General features: G+C 30.4%; 3 protein-coding genes across 3 annotated transcripts; 2 read left to right on the forward strand and 1 right to left on the reverse strand.

Moving 5' to 3' along the window:
* The first annotated feature begins 2,098 nt into the window (after positions 1 to 2,098).
* LOC128963601 (transcription factor Sox-6-like) lies at positions 2,099 to 5,468 on the forward strand. The gene is made up of 6 exons (XM_054310113.1): positions 2,099 to 2,672; positions 3,657 to 3,755; positions 3,931 to 4,693; positions 4,760 to 4,927; positions 4,987 to 5,194; positions 5,261 to 5,468. Exons 1-6 carry the CDS (start codon positions 2,202 to 2,204, stop codon positions 5,466 to 5,468), a joined length of 1,917 nt encoding a protein of 638 aa, XP_054166088.1. The 5' UTR covers positions 2,099 to 2,201.
* Positions 5,469 to 6,066: 598 nt separating this feature from the next.
* Positions 6,067 to 12,947, forward strand: LOC128963080 (leucine-rich repeat serine/threonine-protein kinase 1-like). The gene is made up of 8 exons (XM_054309547.1): positions 6,067 to 6,731; positions 6,790 to 6,888; positions 6,965 to 8,069; positions 8,135 to 9,341; positions 9,417 to 11,267; positions 11,334 to 12,303; positions 12,361 to 12,480; positions 12,546 to 12,947. The coding sequence occupies exons 1-8, from the start codon at positions 6,215 to 6,217 to the stop codon at positions 12,911 to 12,913; spliced, it is 6,237 nt and encodes a 2,078-aa protein (XP_054165522.1). The 5' UTR covers positions 6,067 to 6,214; the 3' UTR covers positions 12,914 to 12,947.
* A 1,020-nt stretch (positions 12,948 to 13,967) lies between these two features.
* Positions 13,968 to 15,291, reverse strand: LOC128963174 (glycogenin-1-like). Its single transcript, XM_054309668.1, has 2 exons — positions 14,505 to 15,291; positions 13,968 to 14,380 (listed from the first exon to the last, which is right to left on the reverse strand). Exons 1-2 carry the CDS (start codon positions 15,102 to 15,104, stop codon positions 14,015 to 14,017), a joined length of 966 nt encoding a protein of 321 aa, XP_054165643.1. The 5' UTR covers positions 15,105 to 15,291; the 3' UTR covers positions 13,968 to 14,014.
* Between the last annotated feature and the right edge of the window lie 677 nt (positions 15,292 to 15,968).

The raw sequence follows: 15,968 nt of genomic DNA on the forward strand, positions 1-15,968 counted from the left end.
TATATATATAGCTGATAAATATAGTATACTGTATACAACAGTATTAATTATCATATATTTACTTATTATGCAAATAATTGTAAATAATTTTTACTTCGAAGACAACAATCATTTGAAGGCCGACTTCAATGTGATGTCAAATCCTAACGAAAAAGTTTATTTAGATTTTAAAATTTTTATTGTATTTTGAATAATAATTAGTCTATTAAAAATAATATTTGTAAATTATAACTTGATTTTTTAACTCAAAAATTTAATATTAATTTAAAAAGAATCCAAATTGTTTTAGATTTAATATATATTTTACTATTGTAAAAAAGTAGTCATTTTTCAGAAAAAATTTAGCATTTTTAACATACATTGACTCCCTTTTTAACAACACTTAGATTGCATCTCTAATTAATCACATTCATCGCTAATATAACGTTAATTAATTATTTTCTTGTATAGATTTTTTAAATAGAAAATTAACTCAGTTTATATCCATATATTTAACATATTTTCTACTGTTAATATTTGGCAAATTATGATATATTATTTATATTATTAAAATTAAACTTTCAATTTAATGTTATAAATATTATTATATTTAGTTTGTTATTTTGAATAAAAATATATTAACTTTTATTTTTAGTTTTAACAAAATTGTTTGTGAAATACAATGAAACAAATGTTTAGAAATTGCTTTGAGCTTAAAATAAAATATTTTATATATAGCTTATTGTTTAAGTTTTATATTCATTTCTTTTCAAAACTTATATAAAATTTCATTATAATGAATAATAACAATATGTTGGCAAATATTTATGAACTATTGTGGTGTTAATTATATTAATAAAGGTATTACAAGAAACGTAATCAAAATTGCTTTAAGAGGTGCATATAAAACAATGGTATCATGTATTTCAATTATTTCAATTATAATAATATGCATCTCATTTGTTTGATTAACTCGTATTATATGAATTTTTGTTATTTTCTAATATTTCTTACAATATTTTATTTTAAAAAATATCTACAAATGATAGTATGTTTCTATTGTTTTCAGTGTTTGAAAATGTGTTTTGTCTTATGACGACTATTTTATTAAAATAACAACAAAAAATATTAACAATATTAACATATGTTAATTCGGTATTATTTTTAAAGTTGAAACAAAACATTATCCGCAAATATATGCGTAATGCATATATACTGTAAAATACACAAAACATTAACTGCTATACATTAGCTGTACATTAGTTATCAGTAAGACTGAGTGATGACTATGTTTTTCAGATAATTGTTAATCACAAACAATACATACTTTTTCTCTCTCTCTCTCTCTCTCTCTCTCTCTCTCTCTCTCTCTCTCTTTCTCTTGTTTTCTCTGGTTTTTCTATGAACAATAAGCTAAAGATTACATTAGAGTACACAAAATTATCAAAAAAAAATCTTAAGGACTAAACAACAGTATTGGCACCCATTTATAGAAATGAGTGTCTTTTGTTAACTTATAAACTGTATATATATTGTGGTGTTTGTGAAAATGAGAGTTAAAAATAAAGTATAATTTAATTACTCATTTTGTTTGCCACACAATCATACAATGAATGACTAATTCGCTACAAATTGTTTGCATAATTTATATTTAGACACAAAAGGGATTACTTTGTATTTGCAAATAATATATAATAATAGTTTTTTTAATTGTTTTTAGAGTCGATTCTTGTATAATAATTCTGTGGTTTATATAGTGAACAGTAATTCTTTCAACATTTTCTTTGTAATACTTGTGTCTAAAAATTAACAGATTATATAATATTATTTAGTGAAACAAAATTCTTGACATTCATTCCAATTAGTATTAAAGGATTTGTCATTTTGAATATCGATTGTCTTTCAGATATTTTTATGACATTTATTATTAACACACAAACTATTGTAAACACAAGAATCTAAAAGTCAAATATATTTATACTATATATATATATATATATATATATTAATAATAAATAATAAGTTAATATCACAATCTCTAGTGTTGTCATACAATCAAAGCATACAACAAATCATTTAAATCTTTTATTTCTGTTTAATTACAGGACTTTTTGATCTCTGTTTTGAGTGATTGCCAGTACTAAGTAGTATTCAATTAACTCATGAAAACAGACATTCAAAGTGCAGCTAAAGTTTCAATAAGATTTGTTTAATGCTTAGCTATGAATCATCAGGAGTTGCATCAAACAAATGACAAGATTTGTAACAATAACGGCATGACTAGTGAGAGCACCGGTATCTCCAGTGAAAGCGATGATGAAATCAAGTCAACTCTTAAGCAAAATAAAAGAATTAAACCAAATGATTGTCTTAACAATGGTTATAATCAACAAGTAGTTCATCAAAATAATAATAATACCAAACACTTAAAGAAAGACAAATCGGACAAAATTTCATCAAAACGGACGACTATGGATGATGTACTCAAACGGATCAATAAATTCAATAATATAGATACGGATCAAATATTGGACACCAAAAGCCCTAATTTGTTGACCAGTGCCCTAGACTTAGCCCGATTGGCCGCCAACTCCAATGACAACACCAGTATTGGTGAAACAGATCAGAAGCTGACGGCTATGATTGAACAGTTGCAGCACTTAAGACACAAATTGGTTAGCCATCAACAACTGGTATTCAGAAATTATTTTTTATAACAATAGTTTCTTAAGTAATAGCTTTGCGCAGACGTTTACTTATAAAGTCCACACAATTTGATCCAATAAACAATAATGTTGTCCGCCATTGGATAAGATGTAGACTCTATTGTCTTTAACACAATTTATAACAAAAAATCAATACAATTATAGCTATGCTTTCAGAGCGACTAAAATCTCCTATAATTTTATTAAACAATATTATAGATGTTTCACAATTTTATGTTTTATTAATATTATATTTTTTATTTTTATGACAATAATTAGATTGCTTTTATTTTTACTTAAATTATTTCAATATATGCGAAAATTTCTTATTGATACTTATATTTACTTATATTCAAGACTCATAAAACTGTTTATTTAAACAAAATGATATTTTATATTATTTTGTTAGATTAAAATTTAATTAAATAAATACCTTGACTTGAAAATTATTGTGAAAACTATAAGTTAGGAAAACAATTTATTATTCATTGCATTAAAAGCAAAATATGATAATATATTGACAATTGAAACATTAATAATGCAAATAAAGCAAAGTTCATAATAGATTAAAAAAATCTATTGTATTGACTAAATAAAAGTTTTTAACAATCTTTGAATTATCTAATCTATTTAAACATATTGACATCTATTTAAACAATAAATTTGATAATTTATTTTAATTTTATATTTTAGTTTACAAATTATATTGACTAAGAATTCATTTAGAGTTTATCGGTATAATAATTAATACAAAATAGAGTATAGTATTTAAATTTTTACATTAATTAGATTTTGATAATAAAATAGCCAGGGTCAGATTTTTTGTAAAAAATTACTTTTAATATTTTTAATTATCTATTATATAAGAGGATTGCTTTTTATATAAAATAATATCGTACTATAAATTTTATTGTAACATAATTTTGTCGATCAATTTGTAAGACATTTGTATTTATTAACACATGATTATAGGGCTCGTCTTTATCGACTGAATCGCAAGCAGAGGAAAGCCAAATGAAAAGACAAAGAGAACAGATTGTTGAACAACAACACAGAATCTATGAATTACAGGTTTATATCATTTATAGTATTAAATCAATATATCTTATATAAATTAAATCAATAATAATAATATTATTATTATTATTATTATAATTTTCTAAACTTAATTAAAACAAAATTATTATTATACTATTATATACATTATAATACTGTAATATTATATATATTTTCTACGATATTAAAGCAACAATTGAGTGGTCAATATATAGCTGCCACCAGTTCTTTGCCACATTTGTCAATGACATCGATGGCAGCATTGCCTTCATCTGCAGCACAACTGATGTTTTTACCATTTTTTAACGGCAATGCAATGAAATCTTTTCCAACCATTCCTACTAATGGCTTCAACTACCCCAACACCCAAACAATTGACAAATTTTCGTCATTAAGTCCAAACCATAACTCAATATATAATAACGTCAAGACATCACCACATCCTTCATCGCCGACTCATATGAAAGAATCTAAACAAATGACAGATTTAGAAAATCACCGAATCTTTGATGACATGAACGGTGATAATGAAAAGTATAGCTCTAACGCACCGCTCAATCTAAGTAAACCTAAACTCAAAAACAACTGTTTGTCCTCATCGTCATCGACTGACGTTATATCAAGACTAACACATCAGTCGTCTTTCTCACAATCACTACCTCTTTCAGCACATGAAACACCATCAATGGCTATGTTTGCAGACAACCCCTACTGGAATTCATTATCACTTCCCACAGCTCTCAATAAAAATCCTTTCACTTCAATGGCCATTCACGCCACTGGACTCGAGTTTATGCCTCAAATGGATAGCATAAACATGTATTTGGCTAATGCTAACAACACTCAATCAATGATAATTCCCGAAACACAACAGCATAAGAGTGACAGTACTGGCTATCATTCCTCATCAGAAAATGGCGACCGAAAAAGTGAATCAGTCATAACGTGTCAAAGTATTTATAACTTTTAAATATCTTTAAAAAATAATATTTAAACTGAATATTACTTCATATTTTAAGGCAAACTCTTGGGAGCAAAAATTATACGTCAGGTTAAAAAAGATGCCGACGGCAAACCTCATGTTAAAAGACCAATGAATGCATTCATGGTTTGGGCTAAAGATGAAAGAAGAAAAATACTAAAAGCCTGTCCTGATATGCATAACTCTAACATTTCCAAAATTTTAGGTATTTTTAATATTAAACAAAAAATTCAAACAATTATTATAGTTTGTTGAATGAATTAGGCGCTCGTTGGAAATCAATGTCCAATTCAGAGAAGCAGCCCTATTATGAGGAACAGTCACGACTGTCCAAAACACATATGGAACAGCACCCGGACTATCGGTACCGACCCCGACCTAAACGCACGTGTATTGTTGACGGAAAGAAGTTAAGAATATCAGAATATAAACAACTTATGAAAAGTAGACGTCAAGAGATGAGAAACTTGTGGTCTGTTTTTTTAGTCAATTTGTTTATTAATGGTTTATATTTTAATAGATTTAATGTTGAATTTAGGTATAAGGATAATAACAGTCAAAATGTTTTGGAAGCTCATGACATGACAAACACCAATCCATTCATTAATGACAACAAAAACTTCGACAATGAGTTAATGGATGAAATCGATGGTTCAGATAATAGTATGTCTCATAACGAGTATGACTCGGATTCTGGATCTCATTCGCCAAATATTGACATCAATATGAATCGGGTCGACGATTGAAACAATTATATTATTAATATTTTACATATAAATTATAACAATTTTATTAATGTAACTAAAATCCATTGAATATAAATAATTATATATAAATAATAAAGTACTCAAAATTGTAATTAAAGTCAATATCTAAATAATCGTATATATCGTATATATGACTGTATTTTAGGCGCTATACTTAACTATATTTATTCATATCTGTTGTCAACATTTATTTATTTTTAATTGCTATTAATATTTAAATATCATTCATAAACACTTATATTACTTATTATTTCAATTTTATAACACTTAAATTATCAAATGACAATGTTATATGTGTTTAATTGTTAAATGTTTTTTAAAAACTTATAACTTAATTAGTAAATAAAAAATCGTTTACAAAAATAAAATAATTTGTTTCACAATGTTTTCATTAATTTATAAATTGAAATTTAAAACAATTATTAAATAAAGTAATTATAAAGTATTTAATGTTTGAGTAAAAAGTGAGTAAACTTATGATGCAATCATTGCTTAAAACAATTTGTATTAAATGTTGACATTTACTGCCCTTTCATTCAAATCAATGATTTTCTATACAAACGTTATTAATGTTTGTTTGTATGCTTTAAATGTATTAATAATATTGTGATAGAAATTAGTAAATAAATGTTGTATTCATTGATTCATATGATATGTATTGATGTGATCCGTGACGAGTGTTACGAGTAATTGTGGTTTGGATCAGATCGTTGATAACTGTGATAATGATGGAGGACTTGGTTAAGACATTGGTGGCCAAGTCATACCCGGACCCGGAGTACAAAATCAACAAAAAGGCGTTTGAATTGAATTTATTGTCGCCGAGTGGTGGCCAACACGGCTTTATGGGCAACATTACGTTCAGTTCAATATTCCCGACTCAGGCCGTTATGATTAACTGGCATTCGGTGAACGGGTTGACACAAATGAAGAAGCAATGGTTAATCGATGCAGTGGTCACTCATAACGTTAAACTTAAGCTTAATTTACAAAACCATTTGACAGCTATGACTGCAATCACACGAATCGATATCTCAAACAATCATTTAAAACAAATACCGTTTTGTTTGTTTCAAATGCCATCACTAGTAGTCATGAATTTATCACAAAACCAGTTGCAAACACTTCCCGAAACTGATGACCAACTGCTGTCACCACTTGAAACCAAATTGGGTGCAAATCGTCTTAGAAAATCTCGAAGCTATTCTTCGTCTCTTACGTCTCACAACTGTTCAATCAATGGTTTGACAGATTAGTATCCATTAATATAATTTAATTACAAAAATTGATTGATTAATAGGTTGGTCACTGCCGTCATTGCAAGAATTACATCTTCAGGATAATTGCTTGGAATGCATCCCGAAGTGTGTGTTTGAATTGCCATCACTTGTATTGATTGGTAATTAATAAGATAAACGCATAAATAATTTATTTATTTTTATATAACTAATAGTGTTTTACAAACCATATCATAGATCTGTCAAACAATAAACTTCATTCACTTCCGTATGCCTTTTGGACGGCCTCTAAATTACGTGAAATCAATCTCTCACTCAACTTATTACGTGATCTTCCTATTCGTGTCAATACAAGTCCTATCAGTTTATCTCCAAAACATCGAAATTTTAATCCTATTGAAAGCCAAATAATAAAAGAGAAAACCAAAGATATTAGTAAACAAATGTCTGAAACTAATTGTGTTATTAGCGAAACATTAGTTGAAAAGGAGTTGAGTCATGTGAATCTCTGGAGTAAGTCTATTGAAGTGATGGCTGTGGCACATAATGATGAAGAATCAGACAATCGACAAATTTGTAATTTAGTTTCACTTAATTTATCTCATAATGGTTTTCAACGAATCCCACCGATGCTCTCCTGTCTGGCCATAAGCCTAACGAGACTTAACATGAGTTATAATTGTCTTCAATCACTTGATTCAATTAAGTCATATCCAGTTAATATAAAACACTTAGATTTATCTCATAATCAAATATCTGAATGGTTTCATCATTCAGATAATGACTGTAATAGTTGTGAATTAATTTCGTGTTACTGTGATTTGGATTCACCTCCGAGTTCAATGAAATCAAGTATTACATCACTTAAATCAAGTGTCACATCACTCAAAACAAATTATTTTTGTGTTCACAGACAACACAATCGTTTAGATAATTTAAGAACTCTTATATTATCAAACAATAAATTAACTCAAATTGTGATCAATTGTGAAGACAAAGATGCAATAAATGATGAATTTGAAAATTTAGACGAAAATAATCATTTAATTAAAGGTCTCAGATATAATAAATTGCTTTTTGCCAATCTTTCAATGCTTGATGTGTCAAATAATTATATAACTGAGATATGCACTCATATCAGTGATTTGTCTAATTTGTCGGTTTTAAACATTTCGGGAAATAAAGATATTTGTTATTTACCGCCAGAAATGGGATTATTAAGTAAATTATGGAATTTAAATACAAAAGGTTGTAATTTAAGCGAACCATTAAAGACTATGATTGAGAGTAAAAAGTATAAAACAATGGATATAATTGGATATTTAAAATCAATTCTAGAAAAGTTTGTAATTTTTTAATTACCGTAATTTAAATGATAGGATTTCTAATTTATTTTATTTAAATCAGTTCCAAACCTTACGCCAGAATGAAGTTAATGATTGTCGGCTTTCAAGGAATTGGTAAGACATCTCTGATAGAACTGTTAAGACAAGAGGGAACCGGTACTTATAAACGGAAGCCTCCCGAGCATTGGGGTAAAAGAATGGGCAATAAGAACTTTAATATGAAAACTCCACGAGGAGTCACCATATCAACAGTTGGTGTGGATGTGTGTGACTGGACTTATGAGAAGAGAATCCGCGGACAGCCATCATTTGGTTCGGTATCATTCAGGACCTGGGATTTTGGCGGTCAAAGAGAATATTATGCAACTCATCAGTATTTTCTTTCTAAAAGATCTTTATATTTAGTCGTTTGGAAAATAATAGACGGAGAGAGAGGTATTGACGGTATATTCCAATGGTTGGTCAACATTCAAGCCCGAGCTCCTAATTCACCCGTCATTATTGTTGGCACTCATTATGATTTGATTAAAGAATATTTCCCTCCATTTTATGCCGAAGAGCTTCAACAGAATATAAGACAACGATTTATTAATGTCGTCGACCCGGATAAGTGTGGTCTTCCTCGAGTGATTGATTCAATTGAAATCAGTATCAAAACCAAACATAATATTAAAATTTTGCGAACTCTCATATATGATACTGTATTTGAATTGCGTTGTCCCGGAAGTAAAGAACGACTACTCGAGCAGAAAATTCCGGCCACTTATTTGGCTCTCGAGGATGTCGTCTCTTATTTAGCTTATGAAAGAAAACAAGAAGGAAAAGATCCAGTACTGCGATCAGAACAATACAAGACAGCTGTTATCGGAGAAATGATGAATAGATATGGTATGACATTCCGTGATATGTCTGAACTGCATTCGGCCACTATTTTTCTACATGAAAATGGAGTTCTTCTTCATTATGATGATTCAAATCTTAAAGACATATATTTTTTGGACCCTCAATGGCTTTTCGATGTATTAGCACATGTAGTGACCATTCGTGAGATTAATCCATACGCTCAAAACGGTCTCATGAAGATTGAAGACTTGAAACATTTGTTGAAATTATCTAATTGTGCTCCAAGTGATGCTCAAACATATCTATTAAATTTATTAAACAAGTTTGAAGTGGCCGTCACGTGGGATACTCGTAATCTACTCATCCCTTCTCTATTACACGGAGAAGAACAACTTCGCGCTGGACTTTCCGGTTGTGATGTCAGAGTAAGTAATGTTTATCATGTATTACAGTAATTACCGATATATTCATTACCGGTAATTATTTCTACTAATACTTAGATTCCTGTTCGGTCTCGAGGTTGGGCTCTAAGAAATAAAGATGTTTTGTCTCCAAATGCCATAAAATTTCATTTTCAACCGCAATCACTGTTTGAAACACCAAAATCATGTTCTTTAGTATCTGTTGATGACATCAAAGTGAATGTATCAGAAGATACTGAATTGTCTGCCAATCATCAAATTCAATGCAATGTTAATGTATTTAGTCGACCAACACATTCAATACATAGACTTCTTGTGATGACGTATTTTCCGAGTGGATTTTGGTCAAGACTTATGGCACGTATTTTAGGCGATGAATCAATTATAGAGATAATTAGATCATATTTTAGGATACCTTCAACTGCACAAACAGATCCCATTTTACTTTCATTTTTGAATACAAAAGCCGAATGGCTTTGTTGGCAAACAGGAATGGCTTTAAAACATTTCAATACATATTTGGTTCGTGTCAAAGAAGTCTTCTCGCATCTGCCTCTGAGTCCATATGATTACTATAACATGAAATTTTTGATTAGAATGGATGGCCAGTGGAGAGACATTCAGATTATTAAATCATCATTACTTGAAATATATTTACCGAACCATAGCTTACTTGTTGAGACCTGTGATGTTGAGGGCGTCAGTAAATTCTATACAATAGAACCGAATCAAGAAATGGTAGCAAAATTATTGGTGATAATAGTTGAACACATGGATACTTTACTTGAAGACTGGTATCCAACACTTGGCACACGTTTTGTTCACACATCAGAAGGCAAATTTTTAGTCACCCGATTAGTTCCGTGTACTTCATGTCTTATAAGTCATAATTCATCTTTAAATCAGAATAAAAATTCACCAAAACATCGTTCAAATTTATCTTTAAATCACTTACAATCTCCTATTGATACTGAATGGCAAAAGATTGATTTACCTAATGATGGTACCAAAAGAAGTATATCTTCCGATTCACCGGATAGTGGTATGGATTGTGATTCACGTGATTCAAGTCAATTCTCTTCAGTTGAATGTTTCCAAAAAGATATTCAAAGCTGTGATAAAAATGCTAGTATTTGTGAACAACAAGTTGTTTATGCATTTCTTGTTGAAGAATGCATTTTAGCTGTTTATCAACAAAAGACAGTCATTTGTCCGATTCATTCCAAACTCGTGATGCAAACCATAGCACCCGACACAGTCTTTTCTGATCTTGGAGATCACTATCTAATAAAACCCGATAAAATAAGACACGGAAAACTGTTAGGACGGGGAGCTTTCGGTTTTGTCTTTAGAGCCGGAATTAAAGATACAGATAATAATCAAGTAATATGTGTGGCAATGAAAATGTTACAACCAATTGATCCGGGATATGGAGCACGTAATTCTCATTTGGCAGCTTTTAAAGCAGCAAATAGCCGATGGGAAAGGGATCCCATGCAATATGCCTGTAAAGCTTACTGTACTGCTCGACAAGAACTCCATATCCTTATGAATTTAAAACATCCAAATATTGTACCATTAGTTGGATTGTGTACTAAACCTTTGTCTCTTATTCTTCATTTGGCTGCCATGGGATCACTTGATGATATAATTAAGAACTATCGGCGCTCAGGGACTCAATTTAATGTAATAGTTGTCCAAAAAATAATACTTCAAATCGCAAAAGCTTTGGAATATTTACATCGACAGCATATTATATATCGTGATCTTAAATCAGAGAATGTTTTGGTTTGGGAAATACCCCAACCTTTTGAACAAATTCATCCCTTTGAAGGTCCAAAAGTTGATATAAAACTCGCTGATTATGGCATTAGTAGGCCATCACTTCCTACTGGAACTAAAGGCTTTGGTGGAACCGAAGGATTTATGGTTAGAAATAATAAAAATTATTATTGTTATTATTTATTACAATTAACTAAATTTAACTAATTAAAGGCACCAGAAATTATGCGATATAATGGTGAAGAGGAATATACTGAAAAAGTTGATTGCTTTTCATTTGCAATGTTTTTATATGAATTGCTTACACTTCGATTACCTTTTGAGAACCATGAGTGTGTTAAAGAGCACATCCTTGAAGGTGGACGACCATCACTTACACAAAGAGACTTATTATATCCCAGTTATTTCATTGATTTAATGACGTTGTGTTGGGCACAACAACCTAGAGATAGACCATCAATCAGTCAAATTGTATCGATAATATCCGCCCCAGAATTTACTCACTTATTGGATGTAATAGCTTTGAATGAGAATTATGCTGTTTTGAGTGCCAATGGAGTCGACAATTGTAATCAATTACAAGTTATATTATCGAGAATTGGAAAACAAACAGATCTTATATCGAGTAACGGTTTGTGTTGGACTCAATACCAGACAATCAAATCATTGGAAAGTATAACAGTTATGAGTGTATGTCTGGTTAACGATCAACTCTGGTTCGGTGATTCAAAGACTACTATTTATATCTATTCAATCGACACATTTGAACAAAAAACTCAAATTAAGTTAGAACTGGAAGACAATACACCAACCGCTATCCGATGCATGTGTTATGTGAATGACATTAGACAAGTAGCCATTTCCAGCAGCAGTGGCCGACTCTGGTTATGTACTGTTGATGAACATCGATTTAAAGAGATCGGCAATAATGGCATAGCGTTTTTGTGTGTGACTAATGTTGATTATAATGATTATAATGAATCAAATGATTGTGAGCTATGGTGTGGACAGTCTGAAGGCAATATCGCTATAATTACATTATCAGAATCTCACGTAAAATCATTTCATGTGGTCAGTCATTATGACGACGATAGCACCGACTGTAGAATACCCATTAGTGAACGTTATGATGTCTTTCAAATTATAGCAATGAGTCGTTATGTTTGGACCTATTTATATCCAGGTATAGAATTTTATTATTTAAATGCAGTAATTATTACATAAAAAATTATACCCAAAGGTTGTATTATATGGCAATGGGATGTCCATAAGCGGTCTATTCTGACCAAACTTGACTGTTCCAAACTGGCGCCCTGTTCTGAGAGCTTGATGTCCATTAGTATTGAAGAACATCTAAATCGTAAGTTTTTTTGTTTTAATAAATATAGAAAATATTATGTTTTACGTAAATATAATTAAAAACAGCTGGAAGTTGTCGAGTGAGTGCAATGACAATAGATGAAGATCGCTATGAGTTATATTTAGGCACCACTTGGGGATGTATTATAATAGTTGAGGCAAAGACTATGCGACCAATAACTGTGTTTAGACCCTATGAAGAGGAAGTTAAGGCAATAATTAGCTTTAAACCATATAAACCTATTTGCAAGTCATCTATTGGTTCTATTGAGTCTTTGGATGAGACAACTGGTGGCAGCCGTGCCATCGCTACCATTGGTAAAGGTTATCGAAGTCTTTTGAATCGTTTTCTAAATTTAGATAAAACCAAAACTGTAACTCAAAGAGGTCTTCATTCTATTCTTTGGTCAGCAAATGATTGGAATATTAATTGATTTCTTAAATGTGATTATTTGACAATTTTTTGTTTTGTTTTTACTAATTAACAGTCGATAACAATCTGATAATAATTAATACAAATTTTTAAATATATTTTCTAATTACAAATATTGATATGACAGTCAAAATAATACTCCAATAACTTATAAGACAACCAATGTATTTAACAATAAGGTGATACAACTTTAAACTACCGGTATTACAGTATAATTCAATTTGTGATCACAAGTTTGGCATTTTTTAAAAGAGAGTCATAAACAGCGGCGCCGACGACGACAGCGGCGATGCTTTTAATTTCAAATATCTGGTCAACAATACGTTGGACTTAAAAGTGACCATGGACAATGTTGTAGATAATTTTAAACTGGATGAGATTGTAATTGGTCATTTTTTAATTAATTATATGATTGGGCAGATAATATACAGTCGACTGTTAAAAAATTGTAAAAATGATAGTCGACTGCAATTATCTGCCCAATGATGCAATTAATTAAAAAATGACCAATTACAATCTTATCAAGATTAAAATTATCTACAACATTGCCCATGGTCACTTTTAAGTCCAAAGTATTGTTGACCAGATATTTGAAATTAAAAGCATCGCCGCTGTCGTCGTCGGCGCCGCTGTTTAAGACTCACTTTTTTAATACAGTATTTAAATATTTTATATATTTTGATGATCTTATATTAGTTATTTATTTCATATTTATTTTATATACTGTAAATATTTTGAATAAATTATGGGAATTGTTAAATTATTATAAATTATATTTAATATAAAATTTATATAATTATGTGATAAGTAATAAAGTTTATTGTTTTGGAAATGTAAAAAAACTCGAGTTTACTAATTAATTATTTGTTAAATAACATCTATTTGTATTAATAGAGTGTATATTCAAATCTATCATTTCTTATATAAATTTAGTCTTGGATTGAATTATGAAATTGTTGTCGGAATCCAAAAAATTTGGTCAAATTATTGATTATTTATTGATAAAAAGTGTAAAAATTAATTATAATAACAATATTAAAGTTATAAAGAAATTAATTAAATTAAAAAAATGAATTAATTATAATAACAAATAGTAAATCAATTAAAAGTCTATTTCAAAGAATACTCTGACGGAGTGGTCAATAGTAATGATATGGTCTGCGAATGTCCACCACTGACTCGTATCACTCCATTGATAATCACGACTTGTAAACCATGGCTTTTGGTCGCCATAAAAATGAACAATCTTTGGTTGAGTGTCTCCTTCACCGGCGGCCGAAAGCCACTCCCATTTGCTGACACACCAGTTATAGCACTGATGAATGTGACGAAAGGTCTGCTTTTGTGACAAATAAGTCCCACATATTAACTGTTCATCAAAACCACTAAAACAATCATTAGAACCAAAATAAAAGTCTTTACGTAAAATATTTAGCATTTGATGAAACATTCGTTGATCTGGTCTTAGCTGAAGATTAATAATAATAAATTGCAATCAAAATAAGTTTACAAATTTGATAAATAAATTATAAATTTCTGTAAAATTTCACATATTTAACAGTCAATTGAAAATAAATTATTAAAAGTCTGACCAAAACTAAAGATCCAATGCCTAAGAAAGAATGGAAACCCCGTTTCAATAACTCAATATCAACATCTGATCCATGTTTTAACTCTCCGTATGGATTGTCAATACCATGAGGACTATATGGCTTAGCCCACGGAAGCGAAAAAGTCATGGCCGGCGGCTCTAAACTAAATATTTGTTGATCACAGTTGACGATTGTCATCATATCTGCGTCAATGAACAAGACTTTATCAAATCGACCAAACATTTGTTGGTTAAGACAATTCCATTTAGTGAACGACGACTCAATCCATTCTTCATACAAATCTCTTTGACGGCGTGTCCGGAACCGTACGCATCGGTGACGGATATACGGCACTGTCCACACATAGTCGTACCACTTCTTGAGCGCTTTGACGGCACAACAACTTACATCACTGGTAACCATACAGACCAATGAACACATGGTTCGCGTCCGACGCAAACTTTCAGCCAATACAAGAGCGCCGGCAATGTATTTGTCACTCTTCATGACCAGAGTTACAAAAGCATACGATTTGTACCAATTGTCCGACGATTTGACAGATATCGGAGATATCGGCGATAATGATGTCATTGAACTCATAATAGATTGTCTTCAATAATAATTTCAATTATAGACAATATGGTATCAGATGTGGTGACAGTCATAACAGTGTCAATGTATCGACCGTTACATCAATTGTTGTCAAACTCGTGACAATCTGTCACTCAATTTACGTCACGTGACTCCAAATGATCGCTCATTCTATCAGTGATTACATTCATAATCATTGAAAGCATTGTATGTTTCCATCAAAACATTTAATGCAATAAATGTATTGAAATAACAAATATATTCAATAGTTTTGTAAAACCATTTGATAGTTAACTCTATTGAATATTATGTTAATTAATAATTAATTAATGCAATAAATTATATACTTTATAACTAATGAAATTTACAATTACTTTATGATTAATTGCAAACATTTGGAAACTTAAACAAATCACCAAAACATATGATCACAAATCATATACAAAACCTATAGGTATACCTGTCTAACCAAACCTATAGGTATACCTGTCCAACCAAACCTACCCGTCCAACCAAACCTACCCGTCCAACCAAACCTACCCGTCCAACCAAACCTACCCGTCCAACCAAACCTACCCGTCCAACCAAACCTACCCGTCCAACCAAGCCTACCTGACCAACCAAACCTACCCGTCCAACCAAACCTACCCGTCCAACCAAACCTACCCGTCCACCCAAACCTACCCGTCCACCCAAACCTACCCGTCCACCCAAACCTACCCGTCTAACATAACCTACAGGTTTTCAATATTATATTGCAATCTAACCTCTTTTATTGCAATTTGCATACAAAACAGATTTTGTTATATTATTTTAATCAAATAATAGTTGACATCAATAGACACCAATAAATTGATGAATATTTAATTATCG

This window comes from Oppia nitens, unplaced genomic scaffold, assembly GCF_028296485.1.
Source record: "Oppia nitens isolate AA-2021 unplaced genomic scaffold, nextdenovo-longstitch-racon4-pilon3 scaffold7_pilon_pilon_pilon, whole genome shotgun sequence".
Classification (NCBI taxonomy): Eukaryota; Metazoa; Arthropoda; class Arachnida; order Sarcoptiformes; family Oppiidae; genus Oppia; species Oppia nitens.

Coding starts and splice junctions, on each gene's coding strand:
- LOC128963601 (XM_054310113.1), top strand. CDS start 2,202: ATGAATCATCAGGAGTTGCATCAAACAAATGACAAGATTTGTAACAAT. Junction 4,694..4,759: donor ATCAGTCATAACGTGTCAAA/GTATTTATAACT, acceptor TCATATTTTAAG/GCAAACTCTTGGGAGCAAAA. Junction 5,195..5,260: donor CAAGAGATGAGAAACTTGTG/GTCTGTTTTTTT, acceptor TGTTGAATTTAG/GTATAAGGATAATAACAGTC.
- LOC128963080 (XM_054309547.1), top strand. CDS start 6,215: ATGATGGAGGACTTGGTTAAGACATTGGTGGCCAAGTCATACCCGGAC. Junction 11,268..11,333: donor GTGGAACCGAAGGATTTATG/GTTAGAAATAAT, acceptor AACTAATTAAAG/GCACCAGAAATTATGCGATA. Junction 12,481..12,545: donor TATTGAAGAACATCTAAATC/GTAAGTTTTTTT, acceptor AATTAAAAACAG/CTGGAAGTTGTCGAGTGAGT.
- LOC128963174 (XM_054309668.1), bottom strand. CDS start 15,104: ATGAGTTCAATGACATCATTATCGCCGATATCTCCGATATCTGTCAAA. Junction 14,381..14,504: donor GCATTGGATCTTTAGTTTTG/GTCAGACTTTTA, acceptor ATTAATCTTCAG/CTAAGACCAGATCAACGAAT.